This window comes from Aedes albopictus, chromosome 1 (assembly GCF_035046485.1).
Source record: "Aedes albopictus strain Foshan chromosome 1, AalbF5, whole genome shotgun sequence".
Taxonomy (NCBI): Eukaryota; Metazoa; Arthropoda; class Insecta; order Diptera; family Culicidae; genus Aedes; species Aedes albopictus.
In genome coordinates, this window is record NC_085136.1 from 249,721,818 (window position 1) to 249,742,493 (window position 20,676).

Below are 20,676 nucleotides of genomic sequence, written 5' to 3' on the forward strand. Positions count from 1 at the left end.
ATTTATCGTACAAGAGCTTGATAAGCCGCTTGACATATTTCTCATGCCATGTAACTTGAAAGATTTAACATGTAACCATGAGATTTTGTTCGAGCAAATAGAACCTTACAAATGTGAGTTATTGGTACATGTGTGAAATCATAATATGTTTGCATATAGAAATACAACAATCGACTGAGCTTGCATTTATTCCCTCATAACACCTACACTACTGGTACACTCACCCTACAACTGTTTTGCCCAAAACCTGCCGAACAGCTTCACGGTACGGCTTGCATAGACTAATTTGTCACTTGTCGGTGCGTTCGACTAGGGCACAAGAAAGCGTTTGATGTTTCAACGAAAAAAGGGCGAAGATTGCATAGCTTCCGGCATTCTGAACAGGAGGACCCTTTTGTTATTATGACAAGTGACATAAAGTGGTGTAGCCCTTTGGAGGAAAAACGGGACAAGGTGACAAAATGGTTTTCCCATACAAAAAACGGCAGTGGGTCGCATTCCTCACGTTAAAGCCTAGTTTCTTGTTGCCAATTAGAGCGCTCAAGTAAAATTCCACCTTTTCCCGCAAGTAATTTTGACAACTGATCCAGTATGGGGAGAAACGTTACTTTTACTTACGGAATAATAGCGCGGACTATTTTTCCGCAAGGAAAAGTGACAGCTCCATTTGATTCGCACGGGAGGCGTTACGAGTGTTACACTTTTTTCCTTACTTGCCATCTGCGAACTGCACAAGTAATTTTGAAGCGGAATCATTACTTGACCATTACTTGTCCTATCTTTTTGCACAGTACGTACGAAGTGGAAACTAGCCATAAGGCTTTTCACTCAAAGCCAGATATTTAAATAGAGATGACGATCACTTACTGCTCGGTCGAGACAGAGGATGTGTCCGCTTGGCCCAACAGAGAGCAAAGCGCGTGGAAGGGCGAAGCAAGGGGAGCAATTTTCTTACAACACCTTCATTTTGCCTTTAACAGACCGGATCAGACACAGGAAGCACTTGCTCTGCCCTGACACGTGGTAGGGTAATGAGATGGAACAACCTGTCTATTTAAGGTTCGCGTTTGTTCCCTTTCCCTCCGGTCGGTGGTTGGAGGGGTTAGGGACCGTTGTTATGGCTTCCGGTTCGTAAGCCGATGATGGCAAAAGTTTTAATGGTGTAAATTGAAATCAATTATACTCGGTAGTCGGTAAGTATAACGCTTTACTTTAGTGTTAAACGACCATCTGGTAAACCTTTGTCATGTCGTAATGTGGCCGATTAATTGATTTTCATTAAAACTTGGGTTGACTTGAGAACGAATAAATATAAATCTATTGAAAGGTAAAGGGTTGTGAGGCAAATACAATGATATACTATGCCCAGGGAGTCGAGAAAATTTTCCCGACCGGAACGGGAATCGAACCCGCCGTCTCCGGATTGGCGATCCATAGCCTTAACCACTAGGCTAACTGGAGACCCCAAATTTATGGCAGAATCCGGAAAAAGCCTGGGACTAATTTAAAAAAACTGTAAAACAATAATCTTTGGTGGACCGCTGCACGAAATTTAGTAAACAAATAAAAGGAAAATCCTGGAAAGAGCTGGGAAAGAAACCACGGGACGAACTCCTTGGGAAATATCAGCAATAGCTCCTGAAGAAATCCTAGAAGACATTCCAGAAAAAAAAACTTAGAATAAAATCCAGGAAAACTCCCAGAGACATCCCAGAACCAACACAGGTAGGAATCTTCTGAGAGTCCCGGAAGAAACTCTGAGAGAAATCTCAGGTTAAACGTCAGAAGAAATCCCGCGAGAACCTTTACGAACTGTTGTTACGGGTACAAATATTTGTTACAATTATAAGACAGAATAATTGTTTAATGTTTTATTTTAACTTGTAAATATTCCCCGAACTCGTTTCGGTTTTGTTTTGAATTTAGGTTAAGTTATTTATCTTTATCGTAGTGTTCAATATATGGCCTTAACACTATTGTTATGGAGGATATGAAGCATATGGGAGCTGAATTTTTCGAGAATCGGTGAACGATTCACGAAAAATTCTTGCTCAAAAGTTGAAATGTGTTACGGGTATAAATATTTGTTACAATTATAAGACAGAATAATTGTTTAATGTGTTTTAAGTGAATTATTCGTTCGTTCTTTGTGTTATATGTTTTATTTTAACTTGTAAATATTCGCCGAGTTTTAATACACATTTATAGGGTTCTGGAAAAATAAAGGCCCATGAAATGCAATCCAATATTGATTGCCAACTTTCAGGCCATTTCGGGCAGAGGTCAAGTACTAGAGACAAAAATCTTTCCCTGCCACGGACTTCAAGTTATTGAGCTCAAGTGTCGAAACCCGAAACGGTATGCCCGATTAGGATAAATTTTCCTAGACAAAACCAAACTATGCACACAGCAACAAATGCTGTGAACTAAAAGGCATACTGCCAACTAAAATACAATTCCAGGATGACTGATGGACCCAAATCAATAAATGAAACCTCGTCATCCTGTGATCGGAAGGAGTTATCCATCTGGATAACAGAGCACATTTATGTTATGTGTTGTGCTGCGTCAATTTGTGATGTTCCTAATTTGTGCATTTGTAAGGTTCTATGAGGATCGTGAAGTGATAATACTTTGTAATAATTTATTTTCTTTTATTTTTGTAACACTGTCCCAGCTGAAACTCCTGTAGAAATCCAGGAAGAGTCTCCAGAAGAAAGCTTACAGAAATTTCCTGATGAAAAAAAAAAAACGAGAAAAACTTCGGAAGAAAATTCGTGTCCTACAGAAAATTCGTGAAAAACTCATTATGAAATTTTCGGATGAGTTGCTGCAGAAATTCCGGGAAATAACCCCTGTAGAAATCCAGGGAAGATCTCCCGGGCAAGTTTAAACAGGAACACCGAAAGGACTCACGGAAGATCTTCAAGAGTAATCCCGAGAGAATCTCTAGGAGAAATTTCGCTTCAACATCTGCGATATTGCCTGATAGGAACTTTTGTGGATATCTCGGGATAATTCCTGGTTGAAATCCCACGAAAATGTCTTTGGGTAAAACGCAGGAGGAACTCCAGTAAAAACCCTACGAGGGACTCTGAAGTAATACCGGGAAAACATCTGGAAAGAATTTCTGGATTCCCGTGAGGAGAAATCGGTCAGAATTCAGGATTCCTGGAAGATTTTTAAGGAACAATTCCGGAAAGAACTGTTCGAATGTTAAAAAAATGCTAATCGGAATCCGGAAGCCTCCAGAAAAAAGGAACGTGAAAAAATACGAAAAAAATCCTGTGAGAAATCCTGGGACATTCCAAGACATTCCAAGAGGTATTTCTAAAGAATTTCCTGAAAAAAAAGCCCTGGCGAAAAATCTGTAAAAAGTCTTGTAGTGGAATTTCTAGATGGATTTTAGTTTCCAGATTCAACCGTATCTTCATGGAATTTGCAGCATCTTATCGGAATTGCCGGTTTACTGAAAATTTCTGGTTGATTTAGGAGCCCTCCTACTGCTCCTCTAGCACCACTCAGATTACTTCTTGATTTAACTTGCTTTTCGAATAATCATCCGGAGGAATTTCCAACGTTTTCACGAAACTACAAGCTCCCAGTAAGAACCTTAAGCATTATAAGAGCAGTAATACTACAAATATGTGAGTACTAAAATCTCATGTTAGAAAGAAGTAAACACTATATATTCGAAAAAAATTTGGACTCTACTTCTGAGTAGATCCAAAAGTACAAATTACTCCTCAGTATAAAAGATATTCCCTGGGTATGACAGGTTTTTCCCTGTTCATTGGAATATCCGGAGGGTTCCCGGTTTTCCAGATTTTTCCAAGTACACTAAATTCTTTTTTTACACGATCTTTTTTTACGCGGTTTTATTTTACACGATTTTTTTTACACGATTTTCTCGAAATTACGCGATGTGTTTTTGGAAAGATTCTTCTCTCCTAGTCGCAATTTACTTCCGATGGGGCTCAAATTTCTACCAGAGATCTCTCTTATCATCCTTGATACCCTGTCAAAATTTTAGGATGATCCGATGAAAAAAGTTTTGAAAACTTTTTTTACACGATTTTTTTTACGCGGAACAAAAAATCGCGTAAAAACAGAATTTAGTGTAGTAGACATCCTGTAGAGTACATTCTAGTTAACCTGCTGGCATTATTTCAAAAATATCTGGATATAGGTATGTACCAGCTAATAGGTCTTGGTCTTGGTCGGTCAGGCTAAGGCCGGGGTGGCCTCTGCTGTACATAGTAGCCGCCTCCATTCCACTCGGTCCATGGCTGTTTGTCTCCAGTTCCGCACTCTGCGTAGGGTCCGCAGATCGTCCTCCACTTGGTCGACCCACCTAGCTCGCTGCGCTCCACGTCTTCTTGTACCGGTCGGATGACGCTCGAGAACCATTTTAGTCGGGTTGCTATCCGACATCCTGATGACGTGACCCGCCCACCGTAGTCTCCCGATTTTCGCGGTATACACGATGGTTGGTTCTCTTAGCAGCTGATGCAGCTCGTGGTTCATTCACCTTCTCCAAGTCCCGTCTTCCATCTGCACTCCGCCGTAGATGGTACGCAACACCTTCCGTTCGAAAACTCCAAGGGCGCGTTGGTCCTCTGCACGTAGGGTCCATGTTTCGTGCCCATAGAGGACGACCGGTCTAATCAGCGTTTTGTAGATGGTTAACTTCGTGTTACGGCGAACTTTGTTCGATCGTAGAGTTCTGCGGAGTCCAAAGTAAGCACGATTTCCTGCCACAATGCGCCTCTGAATTTCTCTGCTGGTGTCGTTGTCGGCGGTCACCAGTGAGCCCAAGTACACGAGTTCTTCAACCGCCTCGATTTCATCACCGTCGATATGAATTCGGGGTGGCGAGCGCGGTGATTCCTCCCTGGAGCCCTTTGCCATCATGTAATTTGTCTTCGACACATTAATGACTAATCCGATTCGCCTGGCTCTTTAGTCGGATGTACGTTTCCGCCATCGTCTCAAATTTACGAGCAATAATATCAATATCATCGGCGAAACCAAGCAGCTGAACGGATTTCGTGAAAATCGTCCCACTCGTGTTTATCCCCGCTCTTCTTATTACACCCTCCAAAGCAATGTTGAACAGCAAGCACGAAAGACCATCACCTTGCCGTAACCCTCTGCGAGATTCGAAGGGACTCGAGAGTGTCCCTGATACTCGAACTACGCACATCACTCGATCCATCGTCGCCTTGATCAACCGTATCAGTTTATCCGGGAATCCGTATTCGTGCATAATCTGCCATAGCTGTTCTCGATCGATTGTATCATACGCCGATTTGAAATCGATGAACAAGTGATGTGTGGGCACGTTGTATTCGCGGCATTTCTGCAACACCTGGCGGATGGCGAACATCTGGTCCGTTGTAGCGCGTTCACCCATAAATCCAGCCTGATATTGCCCCACAAACTCTCTTGCAATCGGTGATAGACGGCGGCATAAAATTTGAGAGAGTATCTTGTAGGCAGCGCTCAGTAGTGTGATCGCGCGGTAGTTCCCGCAATCCAACTTGTACCAGCTAATAGGACACCTTGTATAACTTCTGTGGATTTCCCCTGGATTTCCTAGTGGATTTCTGCTAAAAACGTCTCTAGGAAATCCTTCAGAGATTCCTTTCAGGAATAAAGGAATTGAGTCTGTTAGTTAATTAGTTGTTTCAGGGCACAGAAGTTTAGTCTGGGATCCATACGATTTAGAGATTTCTCTATGAGCTCCTAAAGAATTATCAGAAGAAGCAAAGAAGCAAAGGAATCATATGAATCCTAAAGGTTTCTCACAAGGAAATCTTGAATGATTTTTGAAAGAACTCCTGCGAAATACCTTCAAGCAACATATGAAAGATTCCCGTTCCGTCTGGTATGATTTAGAGAAGGAACTTGTGGAGGATAAATATATTCTGTAAGATTTCTATATGGAACACCAGAAGGGCTCCCTAAGGAATCCAGAGAGGCTCCCCCAGGGAACTTCTAGAGGATTTTCAGAAGAAACTGCTCAATTTGCAGAAATCCTTAAGGGATTCCCAACAGCAACTCTTGGAGAACTCCTTGAATAAACTCCTGGCGAGTAATACCAGAAATACTGAGAAACATGCAAATATCAGAAAGAAGTCCTGCAGGAATCCTACAAAGATCTCCTGAAGACATTTTTGAATGAGTTCCAGAAGCCCTTTGAAGAATTCCAGAAAAAAAATTCATTTTTTACAGGAATCCCAGATAGAATTTCTGAGGAAATTCCTGGAGGAATATCAAAAAGGATTTCTGTAGGGATTTTTTGAAGAATTTTGATCAATCGGAAGAATTCCTAGGAATTTCTGAAAGAACATATTGGCCAGTGGTGCTCAGCGCTTTTCACATTTTTGCACAACATATGGTTAGAAAGCTGAAGAGAAGTGTTACAAATTTATGCTCAATCCAAAGCTTGGTGTTATCTAGTTGTGGAAATTTGAACCAGTTACAAGAGGATGTTTTGGCTAAAATGCAGAATTATATCCCAAATGAACTCCGATTGCTGGTGAATGAAAGAATTCCAAAATAGACTCCAGAAGGATTTTCAAAAGGGGGATCTGGGTCAATCCGAGAAGAAACTCTTGAAAAAAATCCCAAAGGTCAGAAACTTTTAAAGGGATTCCTACACAAACTTCTTAACCCTCCTAGGATGTTAGGAATTTCGCACCACGATGGTGTAGTGCACGATCAGCATGCCTGTCTGGGTCATATTGAGCCTAACATCTAAGAGATTCCTACAGGTGTTCCTTCAGAGATTCCTCCTTAACTATTCCTCTAGGAATTTCATCAGGGATTCCTACTGCAGTCCCTTCAGGGATTTGTCCAGGTTTTTTTCTTGGAATATCATAAATTTCTCCCGGAATTCCTCACGGATTCCACTAGGATTTACTTCTATATGACTCCTTCAGGAATTTCTCCAGGAACTTCTTCAGCGAATCTTCCAGGAACTCCTTCAAAAGTGGGTTTCTTTAAGATCCATTCCAGAGATTTCTCAAAGAACTCTTCAAGGACTCCAGCAGGAATTCCTTCAGGAAATTCTCCTATATTTTTTGTGGAATTATTCTTTGAATTCTTCTTGAGCAATTTCTTCAGTGATTTCTCCAGGAATTCTTTAAGAATTTCTTCTGGAGTTTCTCCAGAAATTGCTTCAGAGATATTCCTAAAAATCTTTGAGAAATTTCTCTTGGCTGTACTGAAGACATTTTTTCATGAACTCCTTCAGGATTTTCTTCTCAAATTTCTTCAGGGATTTCTACAGGTAAGCCCGTACACAAGAGAGGGATTTTGGGGGTTAAACCATTCCCATTTCTGATGTTCCATGGGTGCTAGGTGCCTCTCCTCCGCCCTTTGTCAAAGTTAGGGAAAACCTCTTGCTTGTCGCTTTTTCTGTGCACGGGCCTGTTTCCAGGAACTCCTTCAAAGAATACTCCAGGAGCTCAGTCATGTAATTCTGCAGGATTCTTCAAGGATTGCAGTGGCGTCTCGTAACCTCACCTTTTACCTGTTCAACGACCCTAAAATTTGCATTTGTGGAGAATTCATGATCAGAATCATATTGAAAATGGACGAAAACAACTATTTTCATCATTTTTTACAAGTTATAAGCAAATTGGATAAGTAAATTCAAAAATTTACGTTCGTTGAACAGGTAGATTTGAGATTAGGGAAACGCCACTAAAGTATTGCTTCGGGAATTCTTTATGGGATAAATTTTATTGATTTGTCTTTATTTAAGAGACTTTCAGCCCTTGGCTGGTTCGTCTCTCGTCTTTATGGGATTTCTACTTGATTTTTTTGCGGGATATTTCCTGGAAGTCCTTGAGGGATTTCTTCATAAACTCCAGGGTTCCTCAAAGGGTTTGAGTGATTTATCCAGGAATTAATCCTTCAGGGATTCCTACTAGAACACCTTTAGGAATTCCCTGAACGATTTCTCCTGTAAATCCTTGATAGATTTCTCCAGGATTTGATAAATTTCTTCATGAATTTTACTATGAGTTTCCTCTTTGTTCACATAGGAAATTTTTCATGGATTTCGCCAGGAATTACTTCTGGGATTTCTCTAGAAATTTCTCCTTGAAATCTTCCTGGGATTTCTTTAGGAATCCCTTTATAAAACCCGTCAGAAGTTGCTCTTGGAGTTCATTCAAGGATTCTTCACACTCTCAGTGAATGACTGTGGAAGTGCGCACAGAACACTAAACTGAGAGACAGGCTGCGTCCCTGTTGAAACGTTACGTCAAGAAGAACAAGTGTTGAAGAATTCATTTTCAACTATAGACATATTTTGTACTACTGAAAACGATAATTTTAACAACGATGATATTTAGGGTGCCTGTACCAGTTATCGCACTACCCAAGAAAAACTATTTCTACAAAAATAAGAAGAAGACCGACGAATGTAAACAATAAGTCAAATGATTGATTAGTCTTCATACTTTACAGGAAAAATATAAATCCGGGGCCAAAACTACTTTTAGTATTTATTACGGCGTGTGCCAATGATAGGAACCCTGTACCAGTTATGGACACATTTGTTAATTTGGGTTCCACTTCGCACCATTCACATGCATTCCTTATGGGATTTGCCATAACTGGTACACTATGGCGAAATAGGGTGCAAGGAGGCCGAAAAGTTAAGGAAAATGATTTATTTCTACCATAATTTGAGCAAATTGTGAAGTTTAAATGATTGCAATCATCTTTTGTAATCGTGATCTCACGTAATTTTTCTTGTTGATTTGTATCTTTAAAGGTTGAAAATCTACTATGGCGAATTTGAGGTACTATAGCCATAACTGGTACACTGAGCCTACTTATTGTTCTGTTTCTCACTAAAAATTCTTTCGGAATGTATTGGACATCAAAATTTTGCTTTTGGAATTGCTAGAATTTTCCTTTGAGATATTGTTGCATAAATTTCTAAAAACATCTAAGCATTTCTCCTTGATTTCAAAGAATTCCAGGAATATCTCAAAATGCGTCACAAAATGCAATTTGTTCAGAAAGACAAAGATGTCCTTGATAGTACGACGTTGGATTTAGATTAACCAGAAATTGTTCTTAACCGCGATTCAAATTCCTAAAAGGTTATCATTCTGAGTACCACAAAATTGTGCAATTTGAGGAATTTCCAACCAGGTGTACTGAGTCGCGTTCCTGTAAAAATACCTCCCTCTAGTATTTCATTTTCCTGTCGCATTCGCTCACCCAAAAGCAGTGTGGTTGCATGGTTCCCCCTGTTTTCTTATCCACATCCATACGCAGACCATAGAGACCATCATCTGGCTCTAGGAATGTGTGTTAGTATGTGCGGTGCATAAATTGCGGAAACGAAGATAAACCTCTCGACCGAAGGATGTGGTTCGTACATCGAAAATTAATGTGATCACAAGAAGATGGAATGTTTTCGGAATGGGTGATATGAAAACCAACCAGGTCTCCGACAGAATAGTAATTCTTTCCTGTTCATTAATCGGTTCTTCCTTCCGGTGTTCTCCACACAAAAAAAAGGAAAAAAGCTCACGGGAACACTTGAGGATATAAATAGATCCACACCGCTCATCAGGTCGCCGTTTTTCCGGCTTGCTTAATCTATCTATGGCAGCAAGGTTGACTCCTTTTGCTTTTCGCCGCTGCTCGACGAAGACCTATTTATTTTTGGCAAAAACCTTGCTTTCCATCCCATTTACCTTGCGAGAGCAGGCAGACGGCACTCGGAAATGGCTGTACTTTAGTGGCCTATAGGTACATGCGGTACTTGCACACGAGCCGGGCGGCATCTTCTTCGCTCTCGAGAGTTATCGGTATCGGTAATGGTGCAATCATCGTAAACTGGTGGTACAGGCGAATGATGGACAGTTTGTTGTTTTTGTCGTTGGCGGAGGCACGTTCCGTAGTAATACGTACCTACCAACTCCGAAAGGTGTATTATTCTGTGCTAAATTTGTGCCATCTCAGTTGTGCCTACTCAAGCATATACGAGAGACAGCACCAGGAGCTGCGTAATGGACCGGTTTTATTTTTATGTACCGGTCAGATAAATCATGCATGAACAATAATGCTAGTGGTGGCGTATTTTCGTTTTGGCGTTCGTTTTCACTTTCTAGTGATTTTCGTTTCGAATGAGTGGTGTGTACTTGTGGTAAGGTTTATTTATTTTTTAGGAATACATCTCCAATTCATACTTGAGAATTTCAGAAACTATCACTGTCAAAACATCAATCACCAACAACTGAATTCAAGTCTTCAAGACGTTTGTAAAAATAGTTTGGGTTTGATCATAAACTACGTAGACTCCAAGGAAAGTCTATGAGGGAGGAGGGGTGAGGTCTGAGATGACCAAAAATGTGTCGACAAATTTTATGGTCATTATGACATGAATATTATGCTGCTCCATCGAGTTGTCCAATGACAAAGCATGGCAACAATTTTGCAGGCAACTCGCTACAAAGCTCGACTTTTTCAGCATTGTAGTTTAAAACTGTAAGACTAAACCATTACAATTCAGTCATAGTAGCTCCACTGCAAATCACGTGACACGAAAATCAACTTTCCTCGGAAAGTCTCTGTTGCTCGATTCTATGCAGGACACTAGCACTAGGTATATCATACATTCCCACGACACAACACAGAGGAAACAAATCCTTCCGTTCTGCATCGCACCCGACCTAATCCACAGCATTTTATGCTGGTTGGACTGGTGGAAATTCCGCTTAGGTTTCTTTTTTCGTGGTCTGCTGCACACTACTGGAAGTGAAGAGAAACACACCGCAACAGCTCCCAGCAAAAGGCACGATGTACGGCATTTCAAGAATGGACGTCATTCTTTTGCTATTTCATCAGAATGTCATTCTGGCTTGATTCCGAGTACCTCTACTATTGCATGTGTTGTGTACACATAGTGGAGTAGATAAGGAACCATTGGCATCGCGACTTTCCTCGGTGAATTTTTAGAAAAAAAGACAATTTGTTTTACAAGGCACCTCGGCAATCGCCAAATTGGTTGTTAAATCCATTCTTCTAGCTGTAGTTATTGAAATGGGTGGTAGAAGAAAGGAGTTCTTCCGCTAGTTGTCAATCATCGAAGACAAAAATAGTTCTTGCCGACAATTTTAATTCGTAAAACCTGAGAAGGACATTTTATACGATTGCTTTTTTCCATTGCCTTATAAAAGATGTTCGAAATGACTACCCAGGTAACCACTAAGCATTTGAATAAGTCGTGTATCAGCCCGTATTACGCATTTAAACTGCTTGCTGCCCTACATAAGCAGTTCGAATGCATAGCTGCCTTGAGTTAGCATAAGCTGTGCTGCTTAAAAGCTTTCGGCTGTTAATTAGCATTTCAACTGCTTGAAGTGGTTTCCCTTGGGAGCATACAGAATGCTTTTCAACTGCTCTTTAAATGCTAGGAGCAAAAAGGTTGGGAGATATGTTACGCATTTGGCAACACATTTTGTCTCTCTCTTACAGAGCCTATGCTCCTGTTTACAAATTTGTGCATCTTTTTTGTTTCCTCATTTTCCCCTACTCATCCAAAAGCACCAAAGAAAACATTACTGCAGCTGGATTGGATTGGGAACTTGTCCATCAAAACATCACCAATTATTTATCATTTCGTCGGAAAATATGTGCCGAATAGGTGAATGCTTTGGTGGATCATAGGATTGTTTGAAAGATGGAAGCAATAATCTTATTCCACAGATATTTAAAAGAAGGGATCGTAATGCTCTACCACAATGAAATATCTCAATGAAAACAAGTTTTGGATGTTAAATCTGAAGCTGTTATCGAGGCATTCTTTATATTGGCGATTAAATCAACGCACGCCACCGGGACAGCTTCAGCATCGTGGATCAGGAGCAACAGAATCCGAATCAGATATGATTAATCAATCTCCGGATCGTAAGTTCAAACCTACATCACTACAAAAATCAGCAAAAAAGTACCACCTAGCACCGGCTGGAATATGGAAGGACGATGAAGCGGGGAAGCAGGCTGAGAGAACGAGAAGCAGACGTCAATCTATTTTTGTTTTTTTTTTTTTTTTTGCTCGACGAGGCGTTACGCTTCTTTGACACTTCGTCACGACGTTCCTGAAGGGATAGCACTAAGACAGCCCGTTATTTTGCCAAAACCTGCTGTGAGGTAGCACTATAGGTGCACATACGGCTAATTAGCATTAAACGCCTTGTCGTAAAGGATACTATAATGCTGAAGGAATCCTATTTTAAATGCTTACTGGTTACTTGGGTACAAAATGAATATGCTTGTTCTGGAATGCTTATTAATCGCAGTTGGAGCTATTTGCTTTATTACAAATGTATTGAAGTGCAATCCAATTTCTGAAAGTTTCTTCAAAGACCATAGCGTATTGTGATTCTTTAGCAAAATCTTGACGAATTTTTGATTAAATTTCTGGAGCATCCTGTACTGCTCGTTTGGATGCAGTGTTTGACAGTTAGTTTGGCTGAATAAAACAAATCTCCACAAGTCTATATGTAATTTCTCCAACAATTCCTCCAGAAATTACTCAAAGAATTCCTCCAGGAATAGTTCTCAGGAATTTCTCCCGGAATTCCTCCCAGATCTTCCTCCAAAGATTCAATCTGGGATTTCTTCAAGGATTCCTCTAAGGATTTCTCCAGGAGTTCCACCTAGGATTCCGCCAGGAATTTATCCAGAAGATCTTCCAGGCATTGCCAAAAAGTTATCCAGGAGTTCATCCTAAAAAAAATCCAGAAATTTCTCCAAGGATGTTTCCGGGAATTCCTCAAGTTGTTTCTTCTCCAGGAATTCCTTCCAGATTTCCTCTAGGGATTCTTCCAGGAGTTCATCCAGAGATTCCTTCAACATTTCTGCAAGAATATGTTCGAGGCATTTATCGAAGAATTTCTCCAGGGAGTCGTCTAGGAAATTCTCCTGGAATTCCTCCAGGGATTTGATATTAAATTTATTTAGACAAATAAATCATCCCATGAACTTGTATTCCATGCTGCAAATGGATCATTTTATGTTTTTTCAACATTTTATACTATCGAATCGATGTGAAAACATCAATTCAAAGCATTCGATTAAATCGGTGATTCGATTCTGCTGGTACGATTCGAATCGATTCACAAAAATCAATGTCTCATCCAAACTTACCCTATGCTCAAGAAAGTCTATAATGTTTCTTAGAAAAGATCTTGGACCGACCGGGAATCAAAACCGTCACCCTCAGCAAGGTTTTTTCTGAATATTTGCGCGTTTACAATTTCGGCTACAGGTTCCCGATTTTGTTTCTAATCAAATAAGTCAATTCATTATTCCTCGATAGTATAGTGGTCAGTATCCCCGCCCATGTCCCAGAAACATCTTGTCCAATCGACTGTGCCATCATGTTTTGGCTTACCGTCACCGCCTTCAAGATCCTGGGCTACTCTGCAGCATCCCAGCATCGCAAGTCATCCTACCCAACAATGCCCCAAATAGCCATTTTTCCCAGTCCCCTCGGGGGAGAATACTCACCGGCCATGTCAAATCACGTCGCAACCACCACCACGGGAAAATTCCTTCATACAACAAAAACAAAAACAACAACAGCGGCGGCTGCTTCTTTAGTGCTGCTGCTGCTACTGCCGACGATGACAATCTCCGCGGCGTCCAAAATTACACGCGTTCCGACAATGCTCCTCTTCTGCTTTTTTTTTTTTCTTTCCTCTACAACAGCGACCGGAGACGGCGGCGACGATGTTGATGATGACGATGCTGCTGGTACCGGTGCGGATTCTCCTCGCTCATGAAAACGGTAGCACAAATTTTGCCAACTCCTTTCGATTTTTCTCTGTTCTGCACAAAAAACTCCGTTTTCTTCTTTGCACCGGTTTTAGTAATGTTTTCGTACAGAGGGACCGCTTCCTGCCTCCTTGCGATTTTTTTTGCGTTAAAAGCCACTCACTCTCTCGTACTTCTTCCGTCTGAACCAACACTGGTTGTTATCTAGCAGCGCACCAACACCAGCTCAGAAATCACGAAAAATACGCGATTTTCTTGTCACTATCGCACGACGACCACCACCGATCTCATGTATTGCTCTGGCTCGCTCACACGGCCCACACTTCCCGACGAGAGAAAACGAGAACGACTCTATTTTTTGCCTTCGCTGCGGTCGTGTTGTTTGCTTCCTTTGAAACTCACAGATTCTGCACTCCGCTAAACTTACGCACCCCTAAATTCTGAAACGTGTTTCACTTTTCCCTTCGCAAAAAACGCACTTTTTCCGTATCGATTCCTTTCGTGATTACGCTAGGACCGCTCACAGCACTACACTCGCTAGAATGAAAGCAAAAGAAAACCGTAAACGTCACTTTTGTCGCAGTAATTTCCTGGAGCAAAATTCGTGACAACCCGAGCAGTTCGATTGCTTGTGTCTTCTCTTGATCGAAACGTCTCGTCGTCGTCGTTGTCGCCGTCTTCGGTTGTCGTCACTACTCGCAGTGAGACGACGGCTTCGCAAATACGGTGACTGTCACACGCACACACACACACACACACACACACACCTGCGCAAGGTCGCCGCGGCGGCGAAGCACAAACACACAAAAGTCTACCTTCTGACGTCGGTTTAAAAAAAACGCCAGAACTAAACACTGTGATGTTCGATTTACAACACCCACTAAAGATTGTTTGACTGGTTTTCCGATTCCGTTACGACTTTTGATTAGCTGTCTAGCACTTCAGCGAGATTCGTTTCGACATTAAGACCGGTATACAACACTAGCGGTGGTGCTTCCCTTTTGCTTCATAAATCAACGGGTTTGTGTGTATTTTACGTCTCAGTATTTTACTACGTACGGTTTACGTTTTGCGTGATTGATGACAAAGTGGAACGGTGGAACTCAGAACTCACGAAAAGTGCAGAAAAATATGCTCACTTTCTGCGTCGAGAGTGAGCTGGTGATTGAAGCAGTGCTGCCAGAATGAAACATGCATGACAATTTGCATATGTAAAACATATTTTAACCCAATTTTTTTAGAAAACTCTAATTTGGCTAAACAGGTTATACTCATAACCCAGTTCTAGCGTAACCTGTGATAAGGGCCCTAGTCGAAAATGTAAACAAACGAGATTTTCCGTTATTCCTGTCAAGTGTCACGTAATGTATCGATGCACTTCCTCACCCACGCCAAAAACCCATTTTAATATGACTTTTTAGATGATTTTTTCAAGGGCCTAGGTAAATTTATAGTTCCGTTTGGGCCAAAGTCGACACAAAAGGGCCCAAGTTGAACTAGATCTCACATCGGAAGTGTAGCAATTGCTTCAGGACGAACCACTTCGTGAAGAACAGTCCATCGAAATTCCGTTGCAAAACCTGCAAGGGAAAGAAACACACGATGATTCATCCAGGCTTTCCCAACTCGAAGAACTCGGAAGACAGCAAAAACCGGTCATCAATACTATAGTTAACACAGTAGCGGTCGATTTCAGCACATTCTTGATGACGGCGGTTGTGAAAGTCGTCGATCGCCACGGGAATGAAATGAACTGTTTGCTCGTGCAATGCTAGATTGTGGATCCATGTAAAATCTGATGACGAGAAGGCTCGCTCAATAGGAGGCAATCAGTGAAGTACTAGATTGAAAGTAGTGAGCTGGATTTTTGTATGATGAGATGTTCAATTCTCCATTTCTGCAATGAATTGGTGCAAACAGCGTGGGTTATATGATTTCTTGGGTAATTTGATGCTGTTTGAGCAAAAGTTTGGGTAACTTTGTTGTTGTATTATTTATTTCATGCAACTTCAACATCACAGTTACCCAAACTTTTGCTCAAACAGCATCAAATTAGTCAAGAAATCATATAACTCACGCTGTTTGCACCAATGGGGCACGTTCGGTGTAGTACTAGAATTGAAGTAATGAGCTGAATTTTTGTATGGTGAGAAGGTCAATTCTCTGTTTCTGCAAAGAAATGGTTCAAAAAGCGTGGGTATTGTGATTCTTTGTCTAATTTAATGCTGTTTGAGCAAAACTTTGGATAACTATGTTGTTTATGTTGCAAGAAATGGAGAAAACAACAACACGGTTACTCAAAGTTTTGCTCAAACAGCATTAAATTAGGTAAGGAATCATAATACCCACGCTTTTTGAACCATTTCATTGCAGAAACGGAGAATTGGCCTTCTCACCATACTAAAATTCAGCTCATTACTACAAATCTAGTACTTCACTAATCTGTCCTATTCATTGCAGAAATGGAGAATGGGGCACGTTCGGTGTAGTACTAGATTTGTAGTAATGAACTGAATTTTAGTATGGTGAGAAGGTCAATTCTCCGTTTCTGCAATAAAATGGTGCAAAAAGCGTGGGTATTATGATTCTTTGCCTAATTTGATGCTGTTTGAGCAAAACTTTGGATAACTATGTTGTTTATGTTGCAAGAAATGGAGAAAACAACAACACTGTTGCCCAAAGTTTTGCTCAAACAGCATCAAATTAGGCAAGGAATTATAATACCCACGCTTTTTGTCCCATTTCTTTGCAGAAACGAAGAATCGACCATCTCACCATACTAAAATTCAGCTCATTACTACAAATCTAGTACTTCACCGATCTGTCCTATTGAACATCTCACCATACACATATTCAGCTCACTACTTTCAATCTAGTACTTCACTGATTGCCTCCTATAGGAAGCAATCGGTGAAGTACTAGATTGAAAGTAGTGAGCTGAATTTTTGTATCTTGAGATGATCAGTTCTCCATTTCTGCAATGAAATGCTACAAACAGCGTGGATATTATGATATCATGACTAATTTGATGCTGTTTGAGCAAAAGTGTGGGTACTGTGTAGTTGACGTTGCAAGAAATAAATAATACAACAATACAGTTACTCAAACTTTTGCTCAAATAGCATCCAATTAGGCAAAAAATTATAATACCCACGCTGTTTGCACCATTTCATTGCAATTACAATTGTTTGTAAAGTTATGGCCGTCTGATAGTGAAGAGATGGCTGGAAGATTAGTCCGCAGAAGTTGGTCGAAGGCCAGTAAAATCGACCGAAACGTCCGGACAGTCTGGCAAATAAGTTTTTAATTATTTCTCGCCGAAAACCAATCGATGAACTACAAGCACATCAAATCGCGGCGATTAAAACAATAACATCAAACCAGCTACTGAAGAGAACATTGTCCCCCAAGTGGTCCCTGAACCGGATCCCGGGCCTCCTAGCATAATGCCAGTTCTCGCATTTTCAATAACCATGCCGTTCGATATGCCACAATTTCCAGACTCTTTGGAGAATGCATAAGTTTTCGAGCCAGCTACGGGAAGCACCTGGTAGTCCCAGAATATGAGGACCCCGGATATGTAATAAATTATTTTATTGACTATGGTAATACCATGCAACATATTGAAATTTGTAGAATTATTGTGCGAATACATTAGTAACCATGTCAATTGTCAAACACAGGTTTGGCCAAGATTCCGGAAGCAGTTCCCTGGACCCCTAGAATGCGAGTCCCCGGAAGCGCGGTAAATTCTCACATTTCGTATGATTAAATATGGTAAATTTCCACATAGCGTATGATGGGGTATATCAGTTATCAAGCTATAGGAAACAACATTGTCCACCTGATTCGAGGATCCAGTTTCTCGGCGATTGCAATCATTACTTCCCTCTCCATTAGCGAAACTACGGATTTTTGCCAGGGGGTGCACTACAAACAAATATTCATTAGTTCATCCATTCATCATCCATCGCCTCATATCTCACTGCAATGCATTAAAATTCTAGGGGGTGCCTGGCACCCCCGGTAGTTTCGCCTAAGTTCCCCTCGTTATCCACATTGAGCTGCAACCTGAGGCGCCTTTCTCGCCAAAAAAAAAAATAGGACACTACTAATTGGTCCCTTGTGCGAGTGAAGCTGATTTGGCAATACTGGTGTAGCAACTGCGGGCGGTTAATCAATCTCAAGCTCATGGCACACCGAAATTTTCAGACTTTCATCAATATTCAGAATATAAAAGAAAGTTAGCATGTTAGTACTACATGGAAATATTCGCCATCTAGCGGCGTAGGACCCAGTTTCCGAAAAGTTGGAAATGCAGCAAATTTGCCCATTACACATAAATGTGGGTTTTAGGGGAACTATCCAGTTCATTCAAATTTCGCTGGGAACTACGACAAGGTGACGGACATTCGCCTGAAACACGAAGTAGCAAAGGTCACAGTGGTAGTGAATGCGGCACAAACAAAGTACTTGCTGGTAGGCAGAACGCAACCCGACCGGATCCGTCTGGACAGTAATGTAACGAAATACGGGGATACCTACACGGAGGTGGAGAAATTCGTCTTCATCGGATACTTACTTACGGCTGACAATAATATCAGTCGTGTAATTCGAAGGCGTATCATCAGTGTAAATAGCTACGGTCTAAAAGGTTCATCCACGCACCAAATGGACCATGTACAAAACGCCAATAAGACCGGTGGTCCACTATGATCACGAAACAAAGACCATGCTTGAGTGGAACCTGCAAGCATTTGGAGTTTCGACCGTTGCGTGCTTATCTTCGGCGGTGTGAAGGAGAAGGGTGAGTGACGGTAAAGGATGAATCACGAGCTCGTTGCAATCTACTGCGAACCAAGCATTCAGAAGGTGAACAAAGGCGGAAGTATACGATGAGCAGGGCATATTGCAAGAATGCCGTACAACAGCCCTGCAAATATGGTGATCGGGTTGACACAAAAATTGACAACATTTCCCCGGGAACCGGTTCCGGGACCATCAGGTGGACACTTGAGAATTGATGATTTTGATAAGCCTCAAGGCACATTCCAAGTGTCCAGGGAACCGGGTTTCAAACCATCTAATGGCCAATCCTGTTTTTGGCATTTTACTTGGCCACTGATGTATTCGCATGAAAATTCTGCAACTCTTGATAGATCGGACGGCGTGATCAAAGACACTACGGGAATTGAGCACTTTTCCGGGGTCCTGGTAATCGCTTCCGCGACTACTAGGTGGACAATGTTGTTTCCTGTAGTTGGCTTGAAAACTGATGAACTCATTATAAATTTCTGAGAATTTTGATGTGCCGCACGAGATGGTCATACAAAATACGAGAATAGTCCACATTCTCGGGGTCCTGGGAACCGGTTCCAGGATCACCAAGTGGCTAATCCTGCCTCTGATACCTGATGTGAGCATCAAAATTCTGCATATTTCGATACATCGCACGGCATGGTAAAAAAAATCGAGAATTGATCACATTTCGGGGGTCCTTGGAACCGGTCCTGGGAACCGGCTCCGGAACCACTAAGTGGACAATTTTGTTTCTTGTTGCTGGTTTGATAACTATCTGAATTATCTATGAAATTCTGAAAATTTTGATGTGCCATACGGCAAGGTCATACAAACTGCGAGAATTGGCCACATTTCCGGGGTCCTGGGAACTGGTTCCCGGGAACCTGATCCGGGACCACCAAGTGGCCAATCTTACTTCTGGCTTCTGAAATGATCACTGATGTATCCTCCAAAAAATTCTGCAACTTTTGATTTGTCGCACGGCATGCATTCACCATATTTGTAAAATGGTCACCTATCGGGGATCTCCCGTTCCGAGGCCTCAAGATTTAGTCCCGTGGCCACCTGATGGCCAAAACTCATCTAGTCAGTTAGCTTAGTGGTTGGGGTAGTTTGATGCTGCTTTTTCCGGTGCATTTAGCTCTCCAAACATTCAAATCAGCTGCATTTCGCATAAATTATTGCGAAAAACACTCTCCTGCGAAATAGGCCAAACCAAGGTCCCTCTGGCGTCGGTTTCAAGTGGCCACATCCAACCGAACCTTAGTTTTGAGCCGGATCCACAAAATTCAAGTCCTAACGATAATTTTGAATACAAAAACTTTAATATTTTATTCAGAAATGACTGTGAAATCGTTGTACCAAATCCGGGTCAATTATGACCCGAACACCTTAAACATAACTTTTTTTTTATTCAGCCCTTCAGAAACGGCCAATATTATCGGTCAAAATTTTAAAAATAAATTTTTGGCAAAAGATTAAAAATCACAAAGTTTTAAAGCTATAGCAAATCAGGATCAAAAGATATTGCGCCTGAAAAGTGCGATCCGGGTCATATTGACCCGAACACCGTAGGAAGGTTAATGCTAAATGTGACATGACAAAAAAAAACAAATTCGAGGAATTATGCTACAGTCGACTCTCTGCGTGTCGATGTTCTACATCTCGATATCTCTCCCTATCTCGATGGTTTGATCGGTTCCTTCAATCTGCATATTTTTAACTTTCTACATGTCGATATCTCCTTATCTCGATATCTCTCTATCTCTAGTTATGTTGGCTACGAAAACATTGCATTGGTGGGATAGGGATGCCAATTCCTTGTAGACGACTTGTAGTAGGCCTGGTGTAGTCTGAGGGCATATAGAGAAGAACTGTCAATAAATGTGGCTGTCACTTACCACAAAATTCAACAATTCTAATAAAATCAAACCTCCATTAGCTTAAGATATGACGGAACCACTTCAAGAGCACAAATCTTAAAAACCGAATGGCACTTTACCATAAAAATTTGATCGATTTGCTATGTTTGAAGTCGAAAAGTGTTCAAAGTGTTTC

The 20,676-nt window shown here is 41.2% G+C and overlaps 1 protein-coding gene across 5 annotated transcripts in view; it reads right to left on the reverse strand.

Annotated features, from left to right (window-relative positions):
- Nucleotides 1–20,676, reverse strand: part of LOC109400400 (protein phosphatase PP2A 55 kDa regulatory subunit) — a 153,365-nt gene that overhangs the window by 55,695 nt on the left and 76,994 nt on the right. For 3 of the 5 annotated variants that reach the window (XM_019672911.3, XM_019672913.3, XM_019672914.3), the window contains exon 2: nucleotides 13,552–14,355. The exons of the other annotated variants lie outside the window; for them this stretch is intronic. In XM_019672911.3, the coding sequence (XP_019528456.1) occupies nucleotides 13,552–13,558 (7 nt within the window). In that variant the 5' untranslated portion in view covers nucleotides 13,559–14,355. The remainder of the gene's footprint in view (nucleotides 1–13,551; nucleotides 14,356–20,676) is intronic. 5 annotated transcript variants of the gene reach the window in all.